The 20,709-nt window shown below is 31.7% G+C and overlaps 2 protein-coding genes and 1 non-coding gene across 10 annotated transcripts; 1 reads left to right on the top strand and 2 right to left on the bottom strand.

Moving 5' to 3' along the window:
• Positions 1 to 770: 770 nt before the first annotated feature.
• LOC131929640 (mucin-21) lies at positions 771 to 15,510 on the top strand. Of its 7 annotated transcripts, XM_059285991.1 has the most exons (8): positions 1,040 to 1,350; positions 5,441 to 5,911; positions 7,699 to 7,821; positions 9,610 to 9,659; positions 9,795 to 10,491; positions 11,007 to 11,111; positions 11,661 to 11,675; positions 12,253 to 15,510. In XM_059285991.1, exons 2-7 carry the CDS (start codon positions 5,522 to 5,524, stop codon positions 11,667 to 11,669), a joined length of 1,374 nt encoding a protein of 457 aa, XP_059141974.1. In that variant the 5' UTR covers positions 1,040 to 1,350; positions 5,441 to 5,521; the 3' UTR covers positions 11,670 to 11,675; positions 12,253 to 15,510. The 7 variants fall into 7 exon arrangements, with proteins under 7 accessions (XP_059141965.1, XP_059141974.1, XP_059141947.1 ...); XM_059285982.1 differs by lacking the exons at positions 1,040 to 1,350; positions 11,661 to 11,675 and adding an exon at positions 771 to 871; XM_059285964.1 differs by lacking the exon at positions 11,661 to 11,675 and having other exon boundaries at positions 1,040 to 1,193.
• A 452-nt stretch (positions 15,511 to 15,962) lies between these two features.
• On the bottom strand, positions 15,963 to 20,424 carry LOC131929707 (TIP41-like protein). Of its 2 annotated transcripts, none has more exons than XM_059286050.1 (7): positions 20,105 to 20,424; positions 19,123 to 19,302; positions 18,385 to 18,487; positions 18,062 to 18,193; positions 16,768 to 16,863; positions 16,569 to 16,631; positions 15,963 to 16,150 (listed from the first exon to the last, which is right to left on the bottom strand). In XM_059286050.1, exons 1-7 carry the CDS (start codon positions 20,227 to 20,229, stop codon positions 16,055 to 16,057), a joined length of 795 nt encoding a protein of 264 aa, XP_059142033.1. In that variant the 5' UTR covers positions 20,230 to 20,424; the 3' UTR covers positions 15,963 to 16,054. The 2 variants fall into 2 exon arrangements, with proteins under 2 accessions (XP_059142033.1, XP_059142040.1); XM_059286057.1 differs by having other exon boundaries at positions 15,963 to 16,147.
• Positions 17,863 to 17,992, bottom strand: LOC131929797 (small Cajal body-specific RNA 14). Its single transcript, XR_009384001.1, has one exon.
• Positions 20,425 to 20,709: the final 285 nt, after the last annotated feature.

Here is a 20,709-nt window from a genome sequence, read left to right as displayed (position 1 = left end):
TTTACATGCAGGTTATGCGTTTTATGTCTATTTTAAATGTAAGTACTTCCATGTTAAATTCAACACGTGGACGTCCACATGGATTCCCCCCCCCTCCCAGTCCATAAATGTCATTTTTTTTCTAAAATATTGAAAATTATATCAGCCAAAACTGACACCCAAACAAACATGATGATTTGCTTTGCTTGTTACACAAGTCAATTTGTTACATTTTTGTTAATGTTGCATTGTTCTTTAAATTTGACCATAGGCCTACTCCCCTGAGCCAAGCCTATACCCAGGGGCGGATTAAGCTTGGGCGGGGCCCCTGGCTGAAACTTTTTGGGGGCCCCATAAGCAAACGCTGTCCGGGCTGGTATTTATACTAAGATAAAGTGTATGCTCAAGTTTGATATTTTGAACAAAAATTGAAATAAACTTGTGATTCAAGTATTTAAACATTCGCTTTTATAGTAAAAAAAAATAAAATAAAAATTTCACTTCAAAGGGAAATTTACTATGATTGAAAAAGGAAATTTGGGGGCCCCTAAAAATCGGGGGCCCCTGGCTGCAGCCCCCTCAGCACCCCCCTTAATCCGCCACTGCCTATACCTACTAAGGCCTAAGTTTATTCACATATATAAATATTTTTAAAAAAGGTTAGAAGAGAAAATGTGTTTGTTTCATTTCAAAAGACTTCATTGCTTTGAGCTTTACCCGTGTTATTTTTTTAAATAATGTCTGCATAATTAAGCGATCGATACTGAGCCGAGAGCGAGGGCGGCACTTTTTATCAGGAGTTATTTTTAAATAATACAGTTACTAGTTTTGGCTCAGTTTGATTTCCAGTGAATTTCGAGTGTCCCCGTCGTTAAAAAAAACCGTTTGTAATGTAAACTAATAAATTATATAAGTAATCAAACTTATGTTCATTTTGTTGGCCTTAATTTAGCGTAATGTTGTCTTTTCGGTTTAATCAAGTCCTAAAATTTTAGCATTCTTGAGATTCTTTCACAGGAAAACGCCATGACGTAATGCGCTGATGTCATGAATGAAGGCCTTTTGGAAACGAGGCCATCAAATATCTGTGCGTCTTTTGACATGTTTGTGTTGCGATTTCAAAGCTCGACCTGCACTGCAATGACTACTAGACAGCTGATTATCCTGCCGGCTTTGTATTAACAATGGGATAATCTACAATCCGATAAAATAGTGTAATATCTCCATCCCGACGATCATCTCATGTGTTAAGACTCGTAATTGGGTCAACGTGTTTTGATTTTCGCTTTTCATCTAAGAAAATAACAGTCAACACTCAGTCAACACTGGTGACTCGTGCGAACAACACGGAACACACCTGTTTTTAAAACAGTTAGTTATAAGTTGGTTTTATTTTTAGACCGCGTCTATTATCGTCACACAAACTTTCCGGTCGCCCTGTTGTCGGGTAGGCAGGTGTTGTGTCGTGTGTCTTTCTGTCTGGCGACAAAGACAAAAACTGATTCACATTTTCCGTGTCGTTGCTCCTGTGTTTGACTGGGCAGTGTAAATTCTCTTTTAAACATTAATACCAATCAAGGTTTTTTTAAATTTTATTTTAACTTGATTTAAATATAGATTTCTAGATCTAAATCTAGATCTAGATAATTTCAATAATTTCTAGTTTTGTCTAATAATGTAATATTGAATACTAATAATAGTAATTAATTAGGTAATCTATCGTTTTGGGTACGTAAAATCGCCCGCGATTTGTAATGTGAAAAACAGGTGACTCCTTAAATTTTAATAATTATTTCACATTTTGAGGAGGATTTATGTTTTAAAAAATTCAAAAATGTTTCCTTGATTCATTTATGTACCTGTTTTTAAACAATTGAATTAAAACTTTTCCGTAATAAATGAAGACTAGCGATGTTTCCAACAGATGCAACCATGCTCATTTACTATAGCAGCCATCTTGTCTAAGTTTTATTTTTATAAGCTTTTAGCGCCAGATTCAGGGGGAAGCCACTCTATTTTACAAATGGCTGCTGTTTATATAGCAAATCTTGCTCTCAGACACTGCTGTTTAAAGTTAATTTCTGGCCTATATCGATATATTTAGCCATTGATTTGGGTTTATTATTCATTTATCTATAATATTTGACACAAAAGTATGACAATATACTTCTATTACAGCCTTGACAATGAGGTAACGTTTTCGTACATAAATAGCCGCGGGCGATTTTACGTACCCAAAACGATAGATTACCCATTAATTAATATATTTACTCATTATTTAGGCCTATAGATTAGAAATTATTAGAATAAATTATAGATCCATTTGATTCATCATCTCATCATAATATTTAAATATTATTAATAATAATATAATAGGCCCAGCAGCAGCATTTTAATAAACATTTCATATTTATTATTTATGGTACTTATGATTTGATCTCTAGTCTTGAAGTTTTGTGTGCTACTCAGCCTACTACTAATAGAATCTAGATCTAGATCTAGAATTTAGATCTACTTTTTTTTGGGGGGGAGGGGTGCTGAGCCCCCCCCCCCCCCCCCCCCCCCCCCCCCGAAGAGATACTTGAAAGAAAGTCTATTCACTGAACCCCCATGATCGAACATAGGTTAAGAAACACTGTCCTGTATTATGGTTTGGCTATTATAAGTTAAGTCAGTAAGACATAGGTTAAGAAACACTGTCCTGTATTATTGTTTGGCTATTATAAGTTAAGTCAGTAAGACGAAGGCAAATTTATAATTAAATTTCTGACTATTTATTAATTAGGCTAAATAAATATAAATATGTTTATAGAACTTGGCATCTCACTATTTTGTTATTAGTCATTATGGCTAGTTAGTCTATTTAATTAAATCTGGTGTATTTTTCCAACCAGTGGTATAGTTAGGAATTACTCTTAAGGGGGAGGGGGTAACTAATTAAAAAAAATATATATATATTTATATATATATATATATATATATAAATATATGTATATATATATATATATATATATATATATATATATATATATATATATATATATATATATATATATATAGGCCTATGCCCATAGAGACCAATATATACCGAATCAACAGTTTTTAATTTTGAAATAGACATGGATCAACATGATCACATCATTGCCAGGAGTGTTTCTTTCAGGTGTTTTTACTGGCCTTGTCTGTTTTATTTGAGTTATACCAGTGTCCCATTATATGATAATAATGGGAGGTTCTTTAATTGAAGTTGTATTAGGTTAATGCACTGGTGTCATTGGTCACTGCCACCCCAACCTCTCCAATAGTTTAGCATTTCTGGTTTGGTGTCACCCCTCACCCCCAATGTCTTTTTTAATTGGATACATTTTCTCATTCAATTTTAAGATTTTTTAATTTGGTACCACCCTCAAAATGGTGTCGCAGGTATGAACCTGTACCCCTGCCTTGTAATTCTACTGTGTAAATAGGTAGTAAAATATAAGCTGTATAACTAACTTGCTAATGTCAACGCAAACCTTACTCCCAGTGGCGTAGCGAGGTCGGGTGTCACCCGGTGCAGCACTTGACGGTGTCACACACCCCCCCCCCCCCCCCATAGGCGTGGCGACCCTTCCCGGGGACAAACTTTCAAATTTTCGATTTGCACCCCCACTCAAGTTTTCAATTTGCACCCCCCCCCCTATATATTTTGCTATTTTTTGCCTTGGTGTCACCCCCCCCCCCCCCCTAAATAGTTAAAGCAATGCACTGTAGTAAGTAGTGAGGAAAGTATTGTTAGGTCACAATTTAGTATTACTAGCTTATCTTGTTTACAGTAATTAGCTAGGCTAGTATTTTTAACAAGAACAACACAACACCAATTTTTTTGGAAGAGTCCATTGTCTTGTGCTTATAGGAAAAAAATCACAGGCTAAAACTATTCGTTGGAACCCTCATTACAACATACTTTGCTTCCCATTTCTTGCAACAATTATTTGTATGGGATAGTTTGAGTTTAAACCAAGAAACAAAAAACTCAATTAAAAACACTAATTTAATCTGTATTGTCTTTAGTTGTCTATCATTATTATCCCTGCAGTTCCTCTGGACACATGGGACTGCATAGTTGTCCATAGCTTGTCATAGTAATATAACTAGTTATGCAGAGTTGTGATTGTATAGAGCCCACCTATTTGAATTTTGTGTCCAGATTGTTAAATAGGGGCCAAATCAATAGATTTTCAGCCTTCAGTTATATTAAGTTAGGCTAAAAAGTAAATTTTAGCTCTATTGTCTGGTACAGTTAGGTAAACTTACAGTACCACAACAAATATTTGAGGCTCTGATTAATTGTTACAGGGGAAACACCCCCAGGCTTATCAGTAGTGTGCAATAATTTTAATCAGAGAATCTAGCTTTTAAATTTGGCCTAAATATTTTTCAAAAGTGGGCCTGTAGTCATTTTTTTTCTTTGAAAATAGCCATGAATCTAGTGCACTGAAATAATGAACTAATCTCAGATTACTTATTTTCCATTTCGACATACCAGGTAACCATTGCTCAATATCTCCAGCTTTTAAGTTTTATTCAGTACTTTTGGGGATTTGTTTTATTACATGTCATAAAGACTTCATGCTCCCCAACAATATGTTTACTGTTTAATAAATCTTCTGGGCATGTTGTTTAAAAAAAAAAGTTCAACTTGGAAAATGAAGTCGATTTTTAAAAATCCGACTTTTTTTTAAAGGATTTTTTAACTTCTGCTACGAACTGTTCAGTAGCCACCATCATAGGGTTGATATTTTTTAAGTGTAGTGAATGTATGGTCTTTTTTTTTTTTTTTGGGTAACAAAAGCAAAAATATAAATAGCCTGACATGAAGTTCAATGGCTGTACTTAAATATGTAGTACTCCTGTACTTCCTGGTGAAGCTGCAGTATTGAGACTGGCTTTTACTAGCAGATAACAAGCTGTTGTGTTTTTTTTTCTCAGTGACTGGTGAAAACCATAATCAATTTGATAGATAACACTTGGTAGTATCAACATGTCATAAATCTACTGATACAGAACATTTGTTTTAGGGTACCCTAATACATAAAAAGGATGTGTGAAATCCTACTAAATATATTTTTAGTAACTTCTGTCCAGACCTTAATCCCAATGTCAACAGCTATTATGGCTGAAACGTTTTTTTTTTTAAATTATAAGTTGCCATAAATTCTTAAAAGCCCCTAAAAAGTTTATGCATATAAACATATACACATACTGAATGTGTGTGTGTGTATATATATATGTATGTATGTTTATATGTATGTGTATGGATATATAGATATATTGATATATATATATAGATATATTGATATATATATATATATATATATATATATATATATATATATATATATATATGTGTGTGTGTGTATGTGTTGTTAATATATCTCCCTTATAAATTCTTAATAGTTTTTTTGTTGTTCTATTTTAGGTGGTTGCCTCCTGTTGATTTATCAAGTAATGTAACAAACTTTTGCTAGTCATCTGTCATAAAAATAAAACACAGACAATCATGGCTTCTAGTTCTGTAAGCCAGGAGAGCTTAGACATGGAAGACTTGGATAACATGGCCAGGAGGAACAGGATACGTGTTCATCGAGTACACAGTGGCCGAGGGGCCTTGCCTCACAGAGCTCCCCCAGATAACCTGGATGGAGGAGATCAAGAAAGTAAGAGCGCTGACCACCTCAATGGTGAGATGGGCACGGGAGATGGCTTAGGCCTATCTGGGCATGGTCACCTGCCTGTTGACCATGAGTCCCCGACAAGAGGTGCGGCTGCCAGGCTCAAGGAAAAAAGAAGCCGAGCCAATCATATGAAGGGAAAGTTGCCGAAAGACAAGAGGAAGTTGAGAGAGAAACGCAGGAGCACCGGTGTTGTTCACTGCATGCCATCCACTGAAGTGAGTAGTCCTAATTTTTAAATGGCATGATTTTTGTATTTTTCTGTGTTAGAGTTTACATCTGTTCATCTCCCTTCACCTACTCCATTTTTATCAGATTTTTTTTTCTGTCATTCTTGGCCTATTCAATTTGGTCACATTCAAAATACGGAAAAAAGAAACAACTGTTTTTTTTTTTTTTTAAATGAAAATATTCCAACAGAATCGACTATTTAGCAGATTGAAAAATATTTTATTGTGTGGAGAGCCATACTTATCGTTATGTGAATGGCTGTTTGGTTGACTTAAAACTGCTTATACCGCTAAAACATTTTTATTAATTTATTATAAATTGCTAACATTGCACATTATCCAAAATAATGTATTTTATTTGAGTTTTTCTAATTTTCACCCACTCTAGAATCTTAAGAAAAAAAATATCTGTAATTAAAAACAAACACTTTTCTTTATACATTTTTTAAAGCATTGATTTTATCTTCTTTTCCCATTTTGTTTTTAACTGCATATTTAAAAAAAAAATTGCTAGAATTGCATCATCCTTGCCTAAATTAAAGTAAATTAATATTAAGGTTCCTGCAATACTTTCCAATGATATGTTGATCTCATCCATCCTGTTGTGTTTTTAACATCTTTTGTGTGCACATCTCTTTTAGCTTAGGTTGTTGTAAACTTTTAAAAACCTGTCAATTGTTTAGTGAGTCATCCCAAGGGCATCTTGTGTTAAAGGGTTAACCCTTGAGATCTATAAGATGTGAATTAAAATATCTCAACTGTATGGCAACTTGTGTTAAAGGGTTAACCCTTGAGATTTATAAGATGTGAATTAAAGTGTCTAGACTGTAGGGCATCTTGTGTTAAAGGGTTAACCCTTGAGATCTATAAGATGTGAATTAAAATATCTCAACTGTATGGCAACTTGTGTTAAAGGGTTAAGCCTTGAGATCTATAAGATGTGAATTAAAGTATCTTGACTGTAGGGCATCTTGTGTTAAAGGGTTAACCCTTGAGATTTATAAGATGTGAATTAAAGTATCTTGACTGTAGGACATCTTGTGTTAAAGGGTTAACCCTTGAGATTTATAAGATGTGAATTAAAGTATCTTGACTGTAGGACATCTTGTGTTAAAGGGTTAACCCTTGAGATTTATAAGATGTGAATTAAAGTATCTTGACTGTAGGGCATCTTGTGTTAAAGGGTTAACCCTTGAGATTTATAAGATGTGAATTAAAGTATCTTGACTGTATCCACTTAGTACTTGAGAAAAATCATAAGTGTGTTATTGATCATTCTCCATCTTAATTACACCTTAGCTCATTATGTAAATACTAGTAAATAGCAGCAGCTCAGTCTTCTAAGTTAAATTCTTGACAAAATTACTTCTTTGACTTTCTGAATAGGATGTAGACATAAAACTTTTTTTTTTAAACCCAAGACTGTTTTTGGTTGACTTTTAGAGTCCCATGTTAATTTTTATTTTATATTTTTAAAGGAAGTTAAAAATGTTCTGTTATCTTTTTAGAGCACTGGTGATTCCCTTGATGATGAAGATGATGATCTTAATTACACCTTAGCTCATTATGTTTACTGTAAATACTAGTAAATAGCAGCAGCTCAGTCTTCTAAGTTAAATTCTTGACAAAATTACTTCTTTGACTTTCTGAATAGGATGTAGACATAAAACTTTTTTTTTAAACCCAAGACTGTTTTTGGTTGACTTTTAGAGTCCCATGTTAATTTTTATTTTATATTTTTAAAGGAAGTTAAAAATGTTCTGTTATCTTTTTAGAGCACTGGTGATTCCCTTGATGATGAAGATGATGATGAAGATAGTCATGGCCATGACACAAAGAAAAACACAACTTATAATGAAAGTTCAATAGGAGGTCGTCACCATGACAACCTGTATGAGGTTAGTATTTTTTGCATTCAATTTTTAGTCAAGTCACTGAGGACAGGGCAATGGTAATTTGCTAGAGTCATAATATAATTTTTTTTTTTACAAAAACAGTTAATAAGTTAGATCATTCGTGCTAATGCAAAAATAAGTAGTTCATATTTCAATATTATGATCAGTTTAATAAGTAGAAAATTGCTTCTGTAGACCCCCTTTAAACTTCTGACATATATTAAAAAAATTGACAGTGCTTCGGCATGTTGTAGTTCTGCATCATCAGAACATTGCCCATTGCCTAGCTGCTTAATTACCATGTTCCTATTCTAAGCAGCACATTATATGTAGTTAGCTTGAAATGTGTACTAAAAAATATAATTATCTAAATTATTTAATTACCAAATTAAAAATCTTCCTTCAAATGCTATCAGGTGTTATCAAGTAATTTAAAAAATAGTTTTAAAAAATTAGTGTTATAAACATACAATTTGCAATTTTAATTGAGCCTAAATTATTTTGTCACATTTTTATTTTATAATCATGTTCTGTTTTATTTTATTGCTAATTCCTAATTAATGTAGAGTAAAGTGTTACATGTAAAAAACTACTTGTTAGCCAGTATAAAAGTTAGATCACTTTGGCTCTGTGCTGTAATGGGGCATGCCTGTCACTTCAAAGATTGATGGCTGTGCAGATCTGTAATCTTTTACCTGTGCTGCAGTGTGACAATGAATAGGATTTGGGATTTAGATTGACCTTATTAACTCTAGCAGCTGACACACTGACTTTCTGACAGACTTGACTTTCCATGCTCCCCAGTTCTTCTCTACAACACATTGTTTATGAAGAAGTAAACAAGTAACATGTAGAAAGTAATCTACACTATAATAAACAAAACAAAAAACAACAGAATGTCTATTTGTCACTAAAAGTATTATTTTTAAAGCAACACTAAGATTATACTTTTAATAATGATTTCAACTCTAAGATTATAGATCTACTTATAATAACTATAATAATTTAAAACATTTATATTTTTTATTTTAACTTAGTTAAAACCATTTGATTGTTTAACTCTAAAACTTAGTAATCAATAATTATACCAACATAGGTAGTACTATTTTTTGCTTTACTATCTCAGATATGATGTTTATTATCAGTTTGATCTTTGAGCTTCAGTATGCTTTTGACCAAAGTGAATAGTGCATAATCATTAGATGTAGATGATTAAACAAAAGGAAGTTGTTTTTTCTGTAGTGTCTTGTATTTAAAGTTTTTAAGAATACAAATTGTAGGCCTACACCTTTAGCAATGCAGTGGCCAAAAGCTGTCTATAAATAGCTGAGGACATTCTTGTAGTGTGACATCATTGTCTTCAGGCAGATTTTGCGTGTAGTCCCATTATAAAAGCTTTTGTCTTTCTAAGTTCTGTAGTTTAGGGTTTTTGTTGACATTCCTTTTTATTTGAAGAACAATGCTAGTAAGTTGATGATAAATTATTTTTAAGTGAGTTAAATGAGCTTTTATTTATAGGGGAAAAATTCCTGCATAAATTTTCCACGTTTTTTTTTCAGTTTTGAGTTTTTCATGTTCCTAGATCTAGTAATTAACTAATTATACTAACTACTATTCTTTTTTTTTATGGTTATTCAAACCAATGTACTTTTTTTGGAAACCGTTTTAAGCTTCTTTTTATAAAAAGATGTTTAATATTCATCTGCTAAACTTTTACCTTGTTTTATATTCTTAAAGGGAAGACATTCCTATTCATCTGCTAAACTTTTACCTTGTTTTATATTCTTAAAGGGAAGACATTCCTCAAATCCAGTCTATTCCCATCAACGCAGGAACAAAAGGTTTTTATTTTATTTTTCATTTTTAAACTATTAAACTAATGGTTTAAATGTCTAAAATATACTTTGTTCACAATCTATATTTTTATCCTTTTTTTTTTGTTTCATATTTTTATTTAAACATTCACATTATTTCAGCCCATCTGATCTTGAAGCTGATCTGGAAGACAATCAAGACTATGATAGCACTGTCAGCCACTCTGAGACTAATCTTTCATTAATCGGTCGTTCCGAGTCTTCTGAAATTTCACAGAATTTACCTGGACGACAAGCAGGAAGTGTTGGCGGCCGGCTTGGTGGCAGCACTTTCAATGCCAGGTACTCCCCAGAATCAAACCGTGCTCTCAAATTTGCCACCAGCAACGTCTCAAGCGATGCTGATTCCTCTGCAAGAACTTATACACCCTCAACATCCTCCTCTTCTTCTTCTATACTGTCTCGGTGCCGGGACCCAGAATCCCCACGCTCCACGACCGGCGCTTCGGTTGGTAACAACGGCACAAGCACTGAACCAGACTCTCCTCGCAGGATTAACACCGCAACCACATTCACACCAGCTGATGCTAATCAAAATCAACCTATACAACCAAAGTCTGGCACGTTTTCCGTTTATCGTGAAACAAATCCTCCCACAACCAAGAGTGACAAACCACCCTTCTCGTCGTATGTTGCTAGTGCTTCAAGGTTTAAAGATCGAGAGGGCGGAGCATCAGGAGTTGGATCTATACAGAGCAGACTGGCAAGCTACCAGTCTCCGCGGCCATTTGTGTCGTCCACTCTCAACTCCTCATCGTCTACCCAGCAACAGAATGACACCATTGTACAGCTAGAAAAGGTGAGGGCTTAGAATTATCTTACATAAATTAACAGTAAGCCATCAACCCCAGGGTATTCCAAAACTCATACAACATGCCTTTAAATTGTTAGACAAGACTATGTACAAAATCTTCAACCATAGTATATACACAATTCTAATTTTCAAAACGGTGCTCAGATATTAAAAAAAAAATTAAAACATTTAATCCTTTGCTATTACATTCTGTTCACTTGTTAAATCAATCTGTATCAGGCAGCTAAATTTAGTCATGCCAGTAGTAAATGATTCATGTCTGAAAATTCCCCTTAACACCAGCTAATCCCTCTAATATATGCCTATGTATAATTCATGAACCCCAATGGAAGCAGTTGTAAAACTGGTTTTTATAAGTTTAATACTTAATACAATTAAAGCTCAGAAAAAAATTATTTAAATATTAGGTAATTAACATTAACACAAGCTGTTAATTAAATTATTGCCAAGTTCAGTAATTGATACAAGCTCCAACTAATTAATACTCTAACAATTACCAGCAACTGGAAAAAGAAAGACAAGACAACAAAAGGTTGCAGCTACAGCTGGAGGAGAAAGACAAAAAAATAGCCGAGCTGGAAAAGGCTATTGAACTGTTGAACACGGTGAGTTAGTTGTGTTGACCAAATTTGGTTTCAAATAGTTTTATTAAATCTAAATGATAATTTGAAAAGCTCTTGTCAGCGGCCTATGTCCCAGGAGGGGCAACAGGCAAACCTAACCTAACCCAAATGATAATAGTTTTTGTAAATCTAAATGATAATTGGTACTCAAGGATCTCCCTGAGTCCACCCAGCTCTGATGGGTACCTGACTGACGTTGGGGAAAATAAAAGCACCTGGGCTGATCACATTATACCCTCATCTGCTTTGTCAAGAAACATAAATTTTACTTCATCTGCCCAATGTAACATTAACTAACTTAAATGATGTTGTTTTTAAATTTACTATTTTAAATTTTTCGTATAAACTGCAAGTATTGAAAACTTTATATAGTTGAGTAAAATTAGAGTTGCTATTTAAAATGTACAATTTATAGTAGGCCTACCTACTAAGCCAGAGTCATATGATGTTTTCTTTCCTTACTTTTGCATTCATCCTACCATAATCATTGTCATTTAATTCATCTCCATGAATCATGCTTTCAAATCACAGAAGAGTTAGTGGCACGTAAGATTGATGTATATATGTTGTAAATAGTGATGGTTATTTTATTTTATTTATATATTCTTAGTTTAGATATATTCTTTTTTAAAACAAAAACAGTATTAATATTTTAACCATTGTCCATGTTTTGGTATGTTTTTATTAGAATTTTTTTTCTGTAGAACTTTTTTTTGACAAGAATGACAAGCTATCTCATTTATAATATGCATGATTTGTCCATTTGACGTAATTCTCAGTTTCTTTAAATTAATTTTTTTATCTACCAATTTGGGCATTAAATGCTGTTAGGTATTAATACTTTTAAATATTACACCAAAGTATGTTTTTTACAGCATTCATTGTTAGAAGTTTTCAAAAATTAGAATTACATTTTTTTAGGTTATTTTAATGTATGTAAGTTAAGTAGTCTATATATATATATATGAAATATATATTTAAAAAAATATTAATTGTATTCAATCCGCTTACAAAATAACCTTCTTGCCACTAATGTTACGTAACTGTTTTAGCATAAGCTTAATAATATTTTCCGTACTGGTAACCATAAAAAAACATTAATTATCTCCTATTGTTTTTGCAGGAATGTGATGGTTTGGATGAAGACAATTTAAAACTTCAAGAGGAGAACAAAGCCCTCATCAGAGCTATGTCTAAGCTGACATCAAATGTTTAATGTGTTTTTTTTAAACATTGATCTCCATAATTTAACTGTAGTCATTTATTTAAAATCTGTGTGGTTATATTGTAATATAGAAATTTTGTGACCTATTTACATTACAAAAAGTTGGTTGTGTATTATTGTACACATTATGACTGAGATTTGATCTTTACGGAGCTAAAAATACATGGGTACAGCAGTTATAATTAAGTACCTTGTCCCATGGAGAGGGTATTAGTTTCAGTAATAAGTTTGTGAACAAAATATATCACATACTATCCTATAGTAAATTATTAAAAGAACTTTGAGATTCAAAGCATGTTCCCATGGAATCCTTGCAGTATAGGCTTAGTTGCTTAATCTTGAAGGCATAAGAAATAATTCATGCATAGAATGGTTCATATTTATCTGTATATTGAACTAGCTCATTTGCAACAACTTTTTAAAAATTATTTTTAAAAATTGAATCAGTGTAATTTTTTTGGTTTTTTTTTTTTTTTTTTTAAATTATTTCAAGTGCATTTGTAAAAAAAATGTATGTATTTGTTTTGTAAACTTATTCATAAGTAACAGTAACATTGACTTCAAAAAAATATTATAATCATGTTTTTTTTTAGCTAACATATCTAATTATTTGCTTAACAACACTGGAAATTTGAATGTAGAATTTTAAAAAACAAACTAATCTAACTAGACCTGTTATAATTACTGTTATATTTGATTTTAAAATTTAACTTAACTATAAAATTAGGCTGAAATGATTTTTTTAAGGTTACCATAATACTCAGTTTATCTTAAATCTTGCTTTAATTAGTTATACATGTGTTGATGTCAAAACAATGTACAAAAAACAAGGGAAGATCATTCCAAGATAAAATTAATTTTACCATTTTATCAACTGCACTCAATACTTCATCCACATTTGAAATAAATTTAAAAAGCTTGTATAAAGAATGCAAAGGAAAGGATTAATTTTAAACACAATTGTTTATTACTATAACTTTATACAGTACTTATAGAGGGATATTTCTAACTTGGAAGAAACTGTTTAGCTTAACCTAACTGAAATCTAAGATCTACATAACAATTAAAAAGTAGTTCTGGTTATTAAAGAGCTGCCACTTGCGCATGGCATGATATAAAGTACTGTATGCTCATTTTTATGTAAAAACTAATGAACTGTAAATGCTTTTTTTTTTAATGCAAATTCTTTATAATGTTTTAGAAAATTATTAAAGGCGTATGTCCATGTGTTCAGTGTGAAATCTTATGAATCAACTGTTTTATTTATTGAATTGTTCATTTTAGACCTTGTTCATTTCAGCATAATCAAGTGTATTCAAATAAATCTTTCAAGGAATATTCCTATGGACTGTATACTGACAATATTATTGTCTGGAAGTATTTGTATTTGTCTTGGAAGCGCTAATTATCTGAAGATAAGATGTAAATACACAGACTCATGTTGTCACTATGTATGTTAAAGTATTTCCACTGTTTAACTCAAGCCTTGATGAGGACTGATGAATGTCATGCGTTGAAGTGTCGTATATAATATTATTTCTCCTGTTTAAAAATAGTAACCTGATGTATGATAATGCTTCGTCTAACTACACCTGTCAATTTAAGGCAACATTTCTTTAACCCTGCACCTAGCTGTTCTTCTGGGAGCAGAAACCGTAAAAATAAAAAACAGGTAACTCTAGGCCACGACTGCTTTGTTCTTTCAAAATAAAATAATTATACTTACCTATTTATTTTACAAAATGAGTTTGAAGTGGTTCACAAGATGTTTGGCTAATGCAGAACAAAGCAAACTGAAGGAGAACTAGACCTAGAATGTGTTGTTGTATTATATAGTTGTATTTTATTTATTGAAGTTTGTTGATGTGGTTATACAAGCTTGTCATAATTTTATACACCATTCCATAATAAGTGATCAAACCTAGGTTGTAAAAGATTCAAAAGGTTGCAAAAAAAATAATTTATCATTAACGACACATTCTTTTGTAATTATTAAATTGTCCATTAACGTTGAATATTTTGCATATAGGACTAAAACTACATTTTGTATATACATCAATGAATATTAGTGGAATTTTCATTTAAAATCAGTCTTTCATTAAAATTCCACCCATGAGGTTTTGACCACCCATCTCACATTCAGCTTGTATTCTTTATAATTGTAAAGGTTTCTTGGTATCATCTTTTTACAATGCACACTTAATTCTTTCAAATATTTTCCTTTCGGCTTCATAAACATTTTTTTTTTTAGTATTTTATAATTATTAGAAATGTCATTATCCAATTTTAGAAATTGTCAGAACTTTAAATTTCAGCATTAAGCGTTGTGTCCATACCAGTCATTGTATGTATTAATAATTAAAGGTTGTTTTTTTTTTTACTTTTTTTCTGCAATATGGGTTGTCAAAAAACTGTGAGCATTTATTTAATTTTTTTTTCTCTATTGAAATACTTGAATTGTTGTCTTGTCCAGAATGTTTTAAACTATGCATCAAACAAAATTTGAGTTATACTTCTGTTGGTAGAAAATTGTTTAATGTACTATGCAGAAGGAATGAGTGGGTAGTTGTTTTTTATTTTCAAAATTAGTGTTTGTATCCCTTGATTAACTTCTTGTTACTTCATAGGTTGTGGATATTGAAAAATCAGTAATTTGTTTGTAATATACCTATAAAACAAAATTATATTCGTCAATTTTACACAGCTGTCTAGGCATGGTTTTTATTTTTGTTAAAGCTACAGTTGATTAATATTTGAAAATTACCATTTAAGATTATACATATTTTTAAAAATACATTTTTATTTCTTTAGGATATTTGCATGGTATACTGGTTATTCCTGCTGTACTAATATTAAAAAAAAATGTCTCGATTTATTTAATTTTTTTAAAATTTAGGAACTAATGTGAAGCACTTTGAAAATTCCTAACAAAAACTCCTTATTTAAAATTAAATCAACCACGTATACTTTTCAAGACTCAATCCCGTTACATTTTTATTTTACATTCCACCAATTGGTTTTCAATTTTTACAGACATTTAAAACTGCTACTCACTATGTTTTTGTATTTTGTGTGAGGATACTTGGTATTTTATTCTATTTTAGATTTACATTTAAAACTAGTGGACCAATTGTATTAAAGTTTGTACACATTCAATGTCTCTCCTTTTAATTTTATTTATGTGTGATGGTCATAGCCATAATGACTTGAAAATTCTTAGTCGAGTGAAAGGCAAGAGTGGAGTGCCTTTATGTCATTCTACTTTGGTGGTTACATCAACCACAGATGAAGGTTTTTAAGATCTGATTGGTGATGTGTCTACACAGTGTCCCCCATACAATGTCTCTTCCTTTCTCATTTGGAGGGGGGTGAAGTAGACTTTGTTCGCCCCCTCCTCCCCAAAGAGATGCCTGGAAGAAACTGGTCCCATAGAGCTCTATATTTATCACTGGAATTTCCATTCAGATTGAAAATTTGCAGTTTTTTTTTAATTTCCTGTTACTTTTGTTATTTACTAATTTAGTCTGTCTCATAAAAAAACAAGCTTTCACTAGCATTCAACAAAAAACATAAAATAATAAATTTAAAAAGTAAACACAAATCCATCATAAATCACAATAATATTATTGAGTAAATAAGGTACAACAAATTTATAAGACAGATACTTAAATAAGATACATTGTATAAAAAAACACCAGGATCACAAAGTGTGTGGGCCAAATTCCAGCTTTTCAAATATTTCTTTAGTCAGTTTCAGGTGCTCCGCCACAGCATTAGGATCTGTGTGTAGACTCTGCTAAAAAAATAAGCATTCACAGCTGTTAACATAATTTTATATAATATAAAAAAAGCTATTAAAAAAATTCAAAACTAGCTTTTAAATGGATTTATAAGTAGGATTAAACAAAATCAAAGCAATTTTTTAAAAATAAAATTTAATTTACACTTCCTATTAGCATAAAAATAAAATTTAAGACCTGATATTAGATGACAATCTAAATAGGGAAATGCAGGTTTTATCAACACGCTAAGAATACTAAGATTTGTTAAAACACCAATCCTCGCTATTTTTACACAAAAGATCAAACACTGTTAGAGAACAACCATTTTGCTTGTCCCTACTTTCTCAGTTTAACATGTGATGTGCAAGAAAATGAGTACAACACAGTTTTCAGGGCTTAAAAAAAAAATATTAGAAAAATTCAAATACTTACAGGTATATTAGATGTTTTTTCTTCCTTACTGGAAAATTCTCTCAACATATAATTTGTCCCAGCCTAAATAAGTAAGAGAAGAATTAAAAATTACAGTGAGGGTTAAGTTATCTATGTCAAAATTTATCAGGTACAATAAAATGGACATTTTAAATAATGTCTTATTTTTTTCTTAACTCTTGAGTGAATTTACACTGACCTCATGGTAGAAGCGTGTGTCATTGATTCGTATCAGCACTTGATCTACTCTTACAAAAAACCTGAGTAGGATGAAAAAGCAGCTTGGCATGACCCTCTGAAACCAACGTTTCTCAATGAGCAAAACAAACGCAAAGGTATAACAACTGGTTACATGCACATAGAAATGTAACTTGTTAAGTTTAGAAATGAGACTTAATAGTAACTGATAGAGGTCTAAACATTTGCATAATAACAGGCTAGAAATTTTTTTAAAGTGTTTTAAATAATGGAAAATTCACACTTGAATTTTTTTGAGAAAAAAGGCTTTTATTAGATTCACAACTCACAAAGAAATTACAAATGGCTTAATGTACTAAAATGTAAAACATAAATTTAGTTGGGTGTAGCCTTAATGAAGCTATATGTTGGTATGACTACAAATAAAAGCCTGAGTGCTCATTGAAAATTGAACATAGGTCTAATCAAATGTGTATCTATCAATTAACTTCCTTTGAAAGGGAATATATTCACTATAAGTGAGACTAAGGCTATTATTTTTAGTCATACCAGCATCTAGCTTTAGTAAGGTTACACTTGTGTTACACTTGGTTTTCACTTGTGATTTTTGTGTGGGTTGTGAATATTTTCCACTTTTTAGTCCTTTGTTGGCAATAATGTTAACACCACATAGGCTATGACTAGGGCCAGGACTAAAAATGGTTGCATTAAAATCTGTCCAGTTGCTTACGATTTCTAAAACTCGGTTATCTGCCCCTATTTAGTTTGGTTCACACTCGATGGTCTTCTGATTAAGTGATCGCTAGTTTTTTGACAAGTGTCCAACTAATTAAATTAAAAATGAGATATTCTTGCATTGTTATCCAAGATCTACCACTGTGCCAAAATTCAGCTCAAAACAAAATAAAGTAGGTTATAAACTATATTCCAAGATTTGCAGAACCACAAACAATTTTTTTAGTGAACATATTAAAAGCCTTTAATTAATGGAACTATAGATTTAACCATAATAAAGCATTACACTTAAAGCAAAATTAGTTTTTTATTAATTTCAAAAGCAAAGCTTATGGAATTAACATTTAAAATAATAAAAACCTTTGTACGGATCAATCGCACATTGTTTTGACTCTAACTAAAACAATGTCGGCAAGATCCACTACATTCTATAGGTGACAATAATAACCATTGTTTTTATTACTTAAAAATCAAGGCTGATACAGTATCACCATAAACATTTAATAAGTTTAAATATATCCATAACTAAGTTAACTTTAAAAAACTATATCTATACTTACAACTTTTACGCTAAGCATTGAAGTCCCATTATCAGACAATTCATCTTCAAATAGTAAAATATCTTCATAGAAATGAATGGGTTCTTTTTTCTTAAGATTTTCAATATTAATACGCTCAGTGGTTGGAGAAATCTGAAAGTAAGTTAGTATAAAGTTTTAAATGCTTTTGAATCTGAACACACAATTTAAAAAAAAAACTTTGTACAACTTTGTATAATTTTTGTTGATCAGCAATATCTTAAACAAAGCTTTAACAAACTATATTAATGTATAAACCAAACAATGTACAATTTCTAGATTATTCTAGTAAATTACATACCCACCTTTAATGTGTTAGGCCTGTCTTCAAAAACAGTTCCCTTGTAGTCTGTAGTGAATGTCCAATCAAACGGGGCTACTACATTCTTTATATGCTGACACTCTGATCTGAAAATATTGCCTAATGTCTGGCAGGTTTAAAAAGAAAACTAATACGTCAATGCTAGTTTGTAAAAGTAAACCTGCTAAACTGTTAAAAATAATGCAGTCAACATCTATTCTGGATAAACAAACAAATAAAGAAAAAATTAGTGATGTTTTTAATCCCCACCCTTGGCACTGTGATTATGGTTATGTTGGCTAATTAAAACAAACGATCCTGTTTAACTACACTGTTATATGTATTTTCCAACATTATATATGACAAAATATGCTGCAGTACTAAATTAACATCCAAAAGTAAGTATTTAATTGCAATTGCTCTAGTTTCTACCAAAAGACTTATAGATTTAACAAGAATTTGAAATTAAAAATATGATTTAAAAAAGTTCATTTTAAAATGAACTTATCTAATTTGGTCTTAATATGGTGTTTCATAAACAACTGCCTTAAACTTAATTGAATGCTGTACAAGAACATGTGGTAAAAACACTCATAACTAGCCAATAGGCCTAAATAATCAAACACATTTTGGAGAATTTACATTATTTAATTTGTAGGCATAAATAGCATTTTAATACCTAATTTTAAGTAAAAATATGCAACACTACACAAGTAATATACATTACTACACAAGTGACTACCTTGCATTCTGCCATTCTTCTGAAGCTGCTACTTTGATCAGGTCTGTACTTGCATCAACTAACCGAAGAGCATCGAGTGCATTAAATTCTATGCCACAGCCAGACTGGTGATAAATTTTAAGACAATTTTCAGCAAAAACCATCTCAGGTAACTGTGGAAGCCTTAATTCTTGCTCATATCTAAAAATGAGAAGAATAAAACAAAAAATCATTTAGATAAGTTTTAGTGTAATTTATGTTGCTAACTGTACCCACAGTGCATCTAGCGGCTCTAGCCTTCTCTAGTTATAAATCTTAACTTTGAGCAGTCTATTGAATCACTATTGTGTGGAATAAAAGCAGCTCCAACACAATTAAGGGCTGTCTAAGTGTCAGTGTGTTTTACACTACATAGCCATAGCCTGCTATCTCTGACTTCAGCCTGCTTTTTGTTTCTTGATTTGCTTCCATAGAGCCTAGCCTTTGTTCAGTTTGTTTGACTGTGGAGTTTTCTCTACTAAAATGGGTTGCTGTTCCCAACTAAGTAACAGAGCCTCATCTGCTTAGGGGTCAGAACTGGGGCCATATGGGATTAGTAATGGTATACTCTCTCGCCTGGCCACACTGTCACCAGGTGAACCAGCATGTCCATCGCATGTTTCCATAGCAACTTTCTCTGTCCTAGTCTAGCTTTTTCTCTTTTATTTAAAATCTAGATCTAAAATCTAAATCTAGACTTCTCCCCAGTTCTAGATCTAGAATTCTAGATCTCTTATTTTTAAACATTAGGCCCTAAATTAAAATAAATTAATAAAAATTTAGTTAACTAACTCTAACTGTCAGTATACACATTACATGTGTCCATGTGATGTGATACTAACACTCAACACTGCCTAACACTGCACACAGAGTAACAGTAGATCTAATCTAATTCTAATAGTAATACTAGCCTTGTTTAATTGATTGTACGCCTAAATTTAGATCTTGAATACCTTGCACTTACTTTTCTCTGTGGTTTCCTTCTGATTCCATAATGTGAGATTTCAAAGAAGAAATTGTCCATGGTCCAAACTGAAACTTCTGTTGTTCTGGTAGCTTTTTATTTGTAACTGCTGCCGTATCACCCATTTTTATTAATATTACTTTATTAGCGAATAAAATTCACTGTCTAGATCTGTCTAGTTTAGCTTAGAAGATCCAGGTGCTAGATCTAGATCTAGTCTATATCCAGATTTAGTTTACTAGATTTCTAACACTAACTAATGGTCAAAGGAGGATCCGTGCTTTCTCATGACAGACTCCATTAACTTTCTATGTGATAAAGTGTGTCAACTCTTCTGTAGTGAAATCATGAAATCTGAAAATCATATTCAAATTTGGGTAAAATCACGATATAGCGTCGGAAATTACTGGGTAATGTTCGTTGAGTTTCGGTAACATTCGTTACTGCAAACCATAGTTTATTTGACCGTTGAAAGAAAAATAAAGTCAAGTGCATTAAATTAATGTTTTAACTTAATTTAATGTTTAAATGACAAAAAATTAGCAACAATTAGTAAATCTAAATATTATTAATAAATTCGAGTGTAGCCTAGTAATTGTTTTTTT

Source organism: Physella acuta, unplaced genomic scaffold, assembly GCF_028476545.2.
Source record: "Physella acuta isolate Inbredline_101_S28 unplaced genomic scaffold, ASM2847654v3 ptg000095l, whole genome shotgun sequence".
Classification (NCBI taxonomy): domain Eukaryota; kingdom Metazoa; phylum Mollusca; class Gastropoda; family Physidae; genus Physella; species Physella acuta.
Note: the sequence above shows the minus strand (reverse complement) of the source record. Positions and strands in the feature narration are given on the sequence as shown.

Bases quoted from the DNA above. Each gene is read 5' to 3' on its own strand.
- LOC131929640 (XM_059285982.1), top strand. From the start codon at position 5,522: ATGGCTTCTAGTTCTGTAAGCCAGGAGAGCTTAGACATGGAAGACTTG. The intron at 5,912-7,698 runs GTGAGTAGTCCT...TTATCTTTTTAG, and splicing joins ACTGCATGCCATCCACTGAA to AGCACTGGTGATTCCCTTGA. The intron at 10,492-11,006 runs GTGAGGGCTTAG...AACAATTACCAG, and splicing joins CCATTGTACAGCTAGAAAAG to CAACTGGAAAAAGAAAGACA.
- LOC131929707 (XM_059286050.1), bottom strand. From the start codon at position 20,229: ATGGGTGATACGGCAGCAGTTACAAATAAAAAGCTACCAGAACAACAG. The intron at 16,864-18,061 runs GTAAGTATAGAT...CGTTGGTTTCAG, and splicing joins CAATGCTTAGCGTAAAAGTT to AGGGTCATGCCAAGCTGCTT. The intron at 16,632-16,767 runs GTCAGTGTAAAT...TTACTTATTTAG, and splicing joins ACACACGCTTCTACCATGAG to GCTGGGACAAATTATATGTT.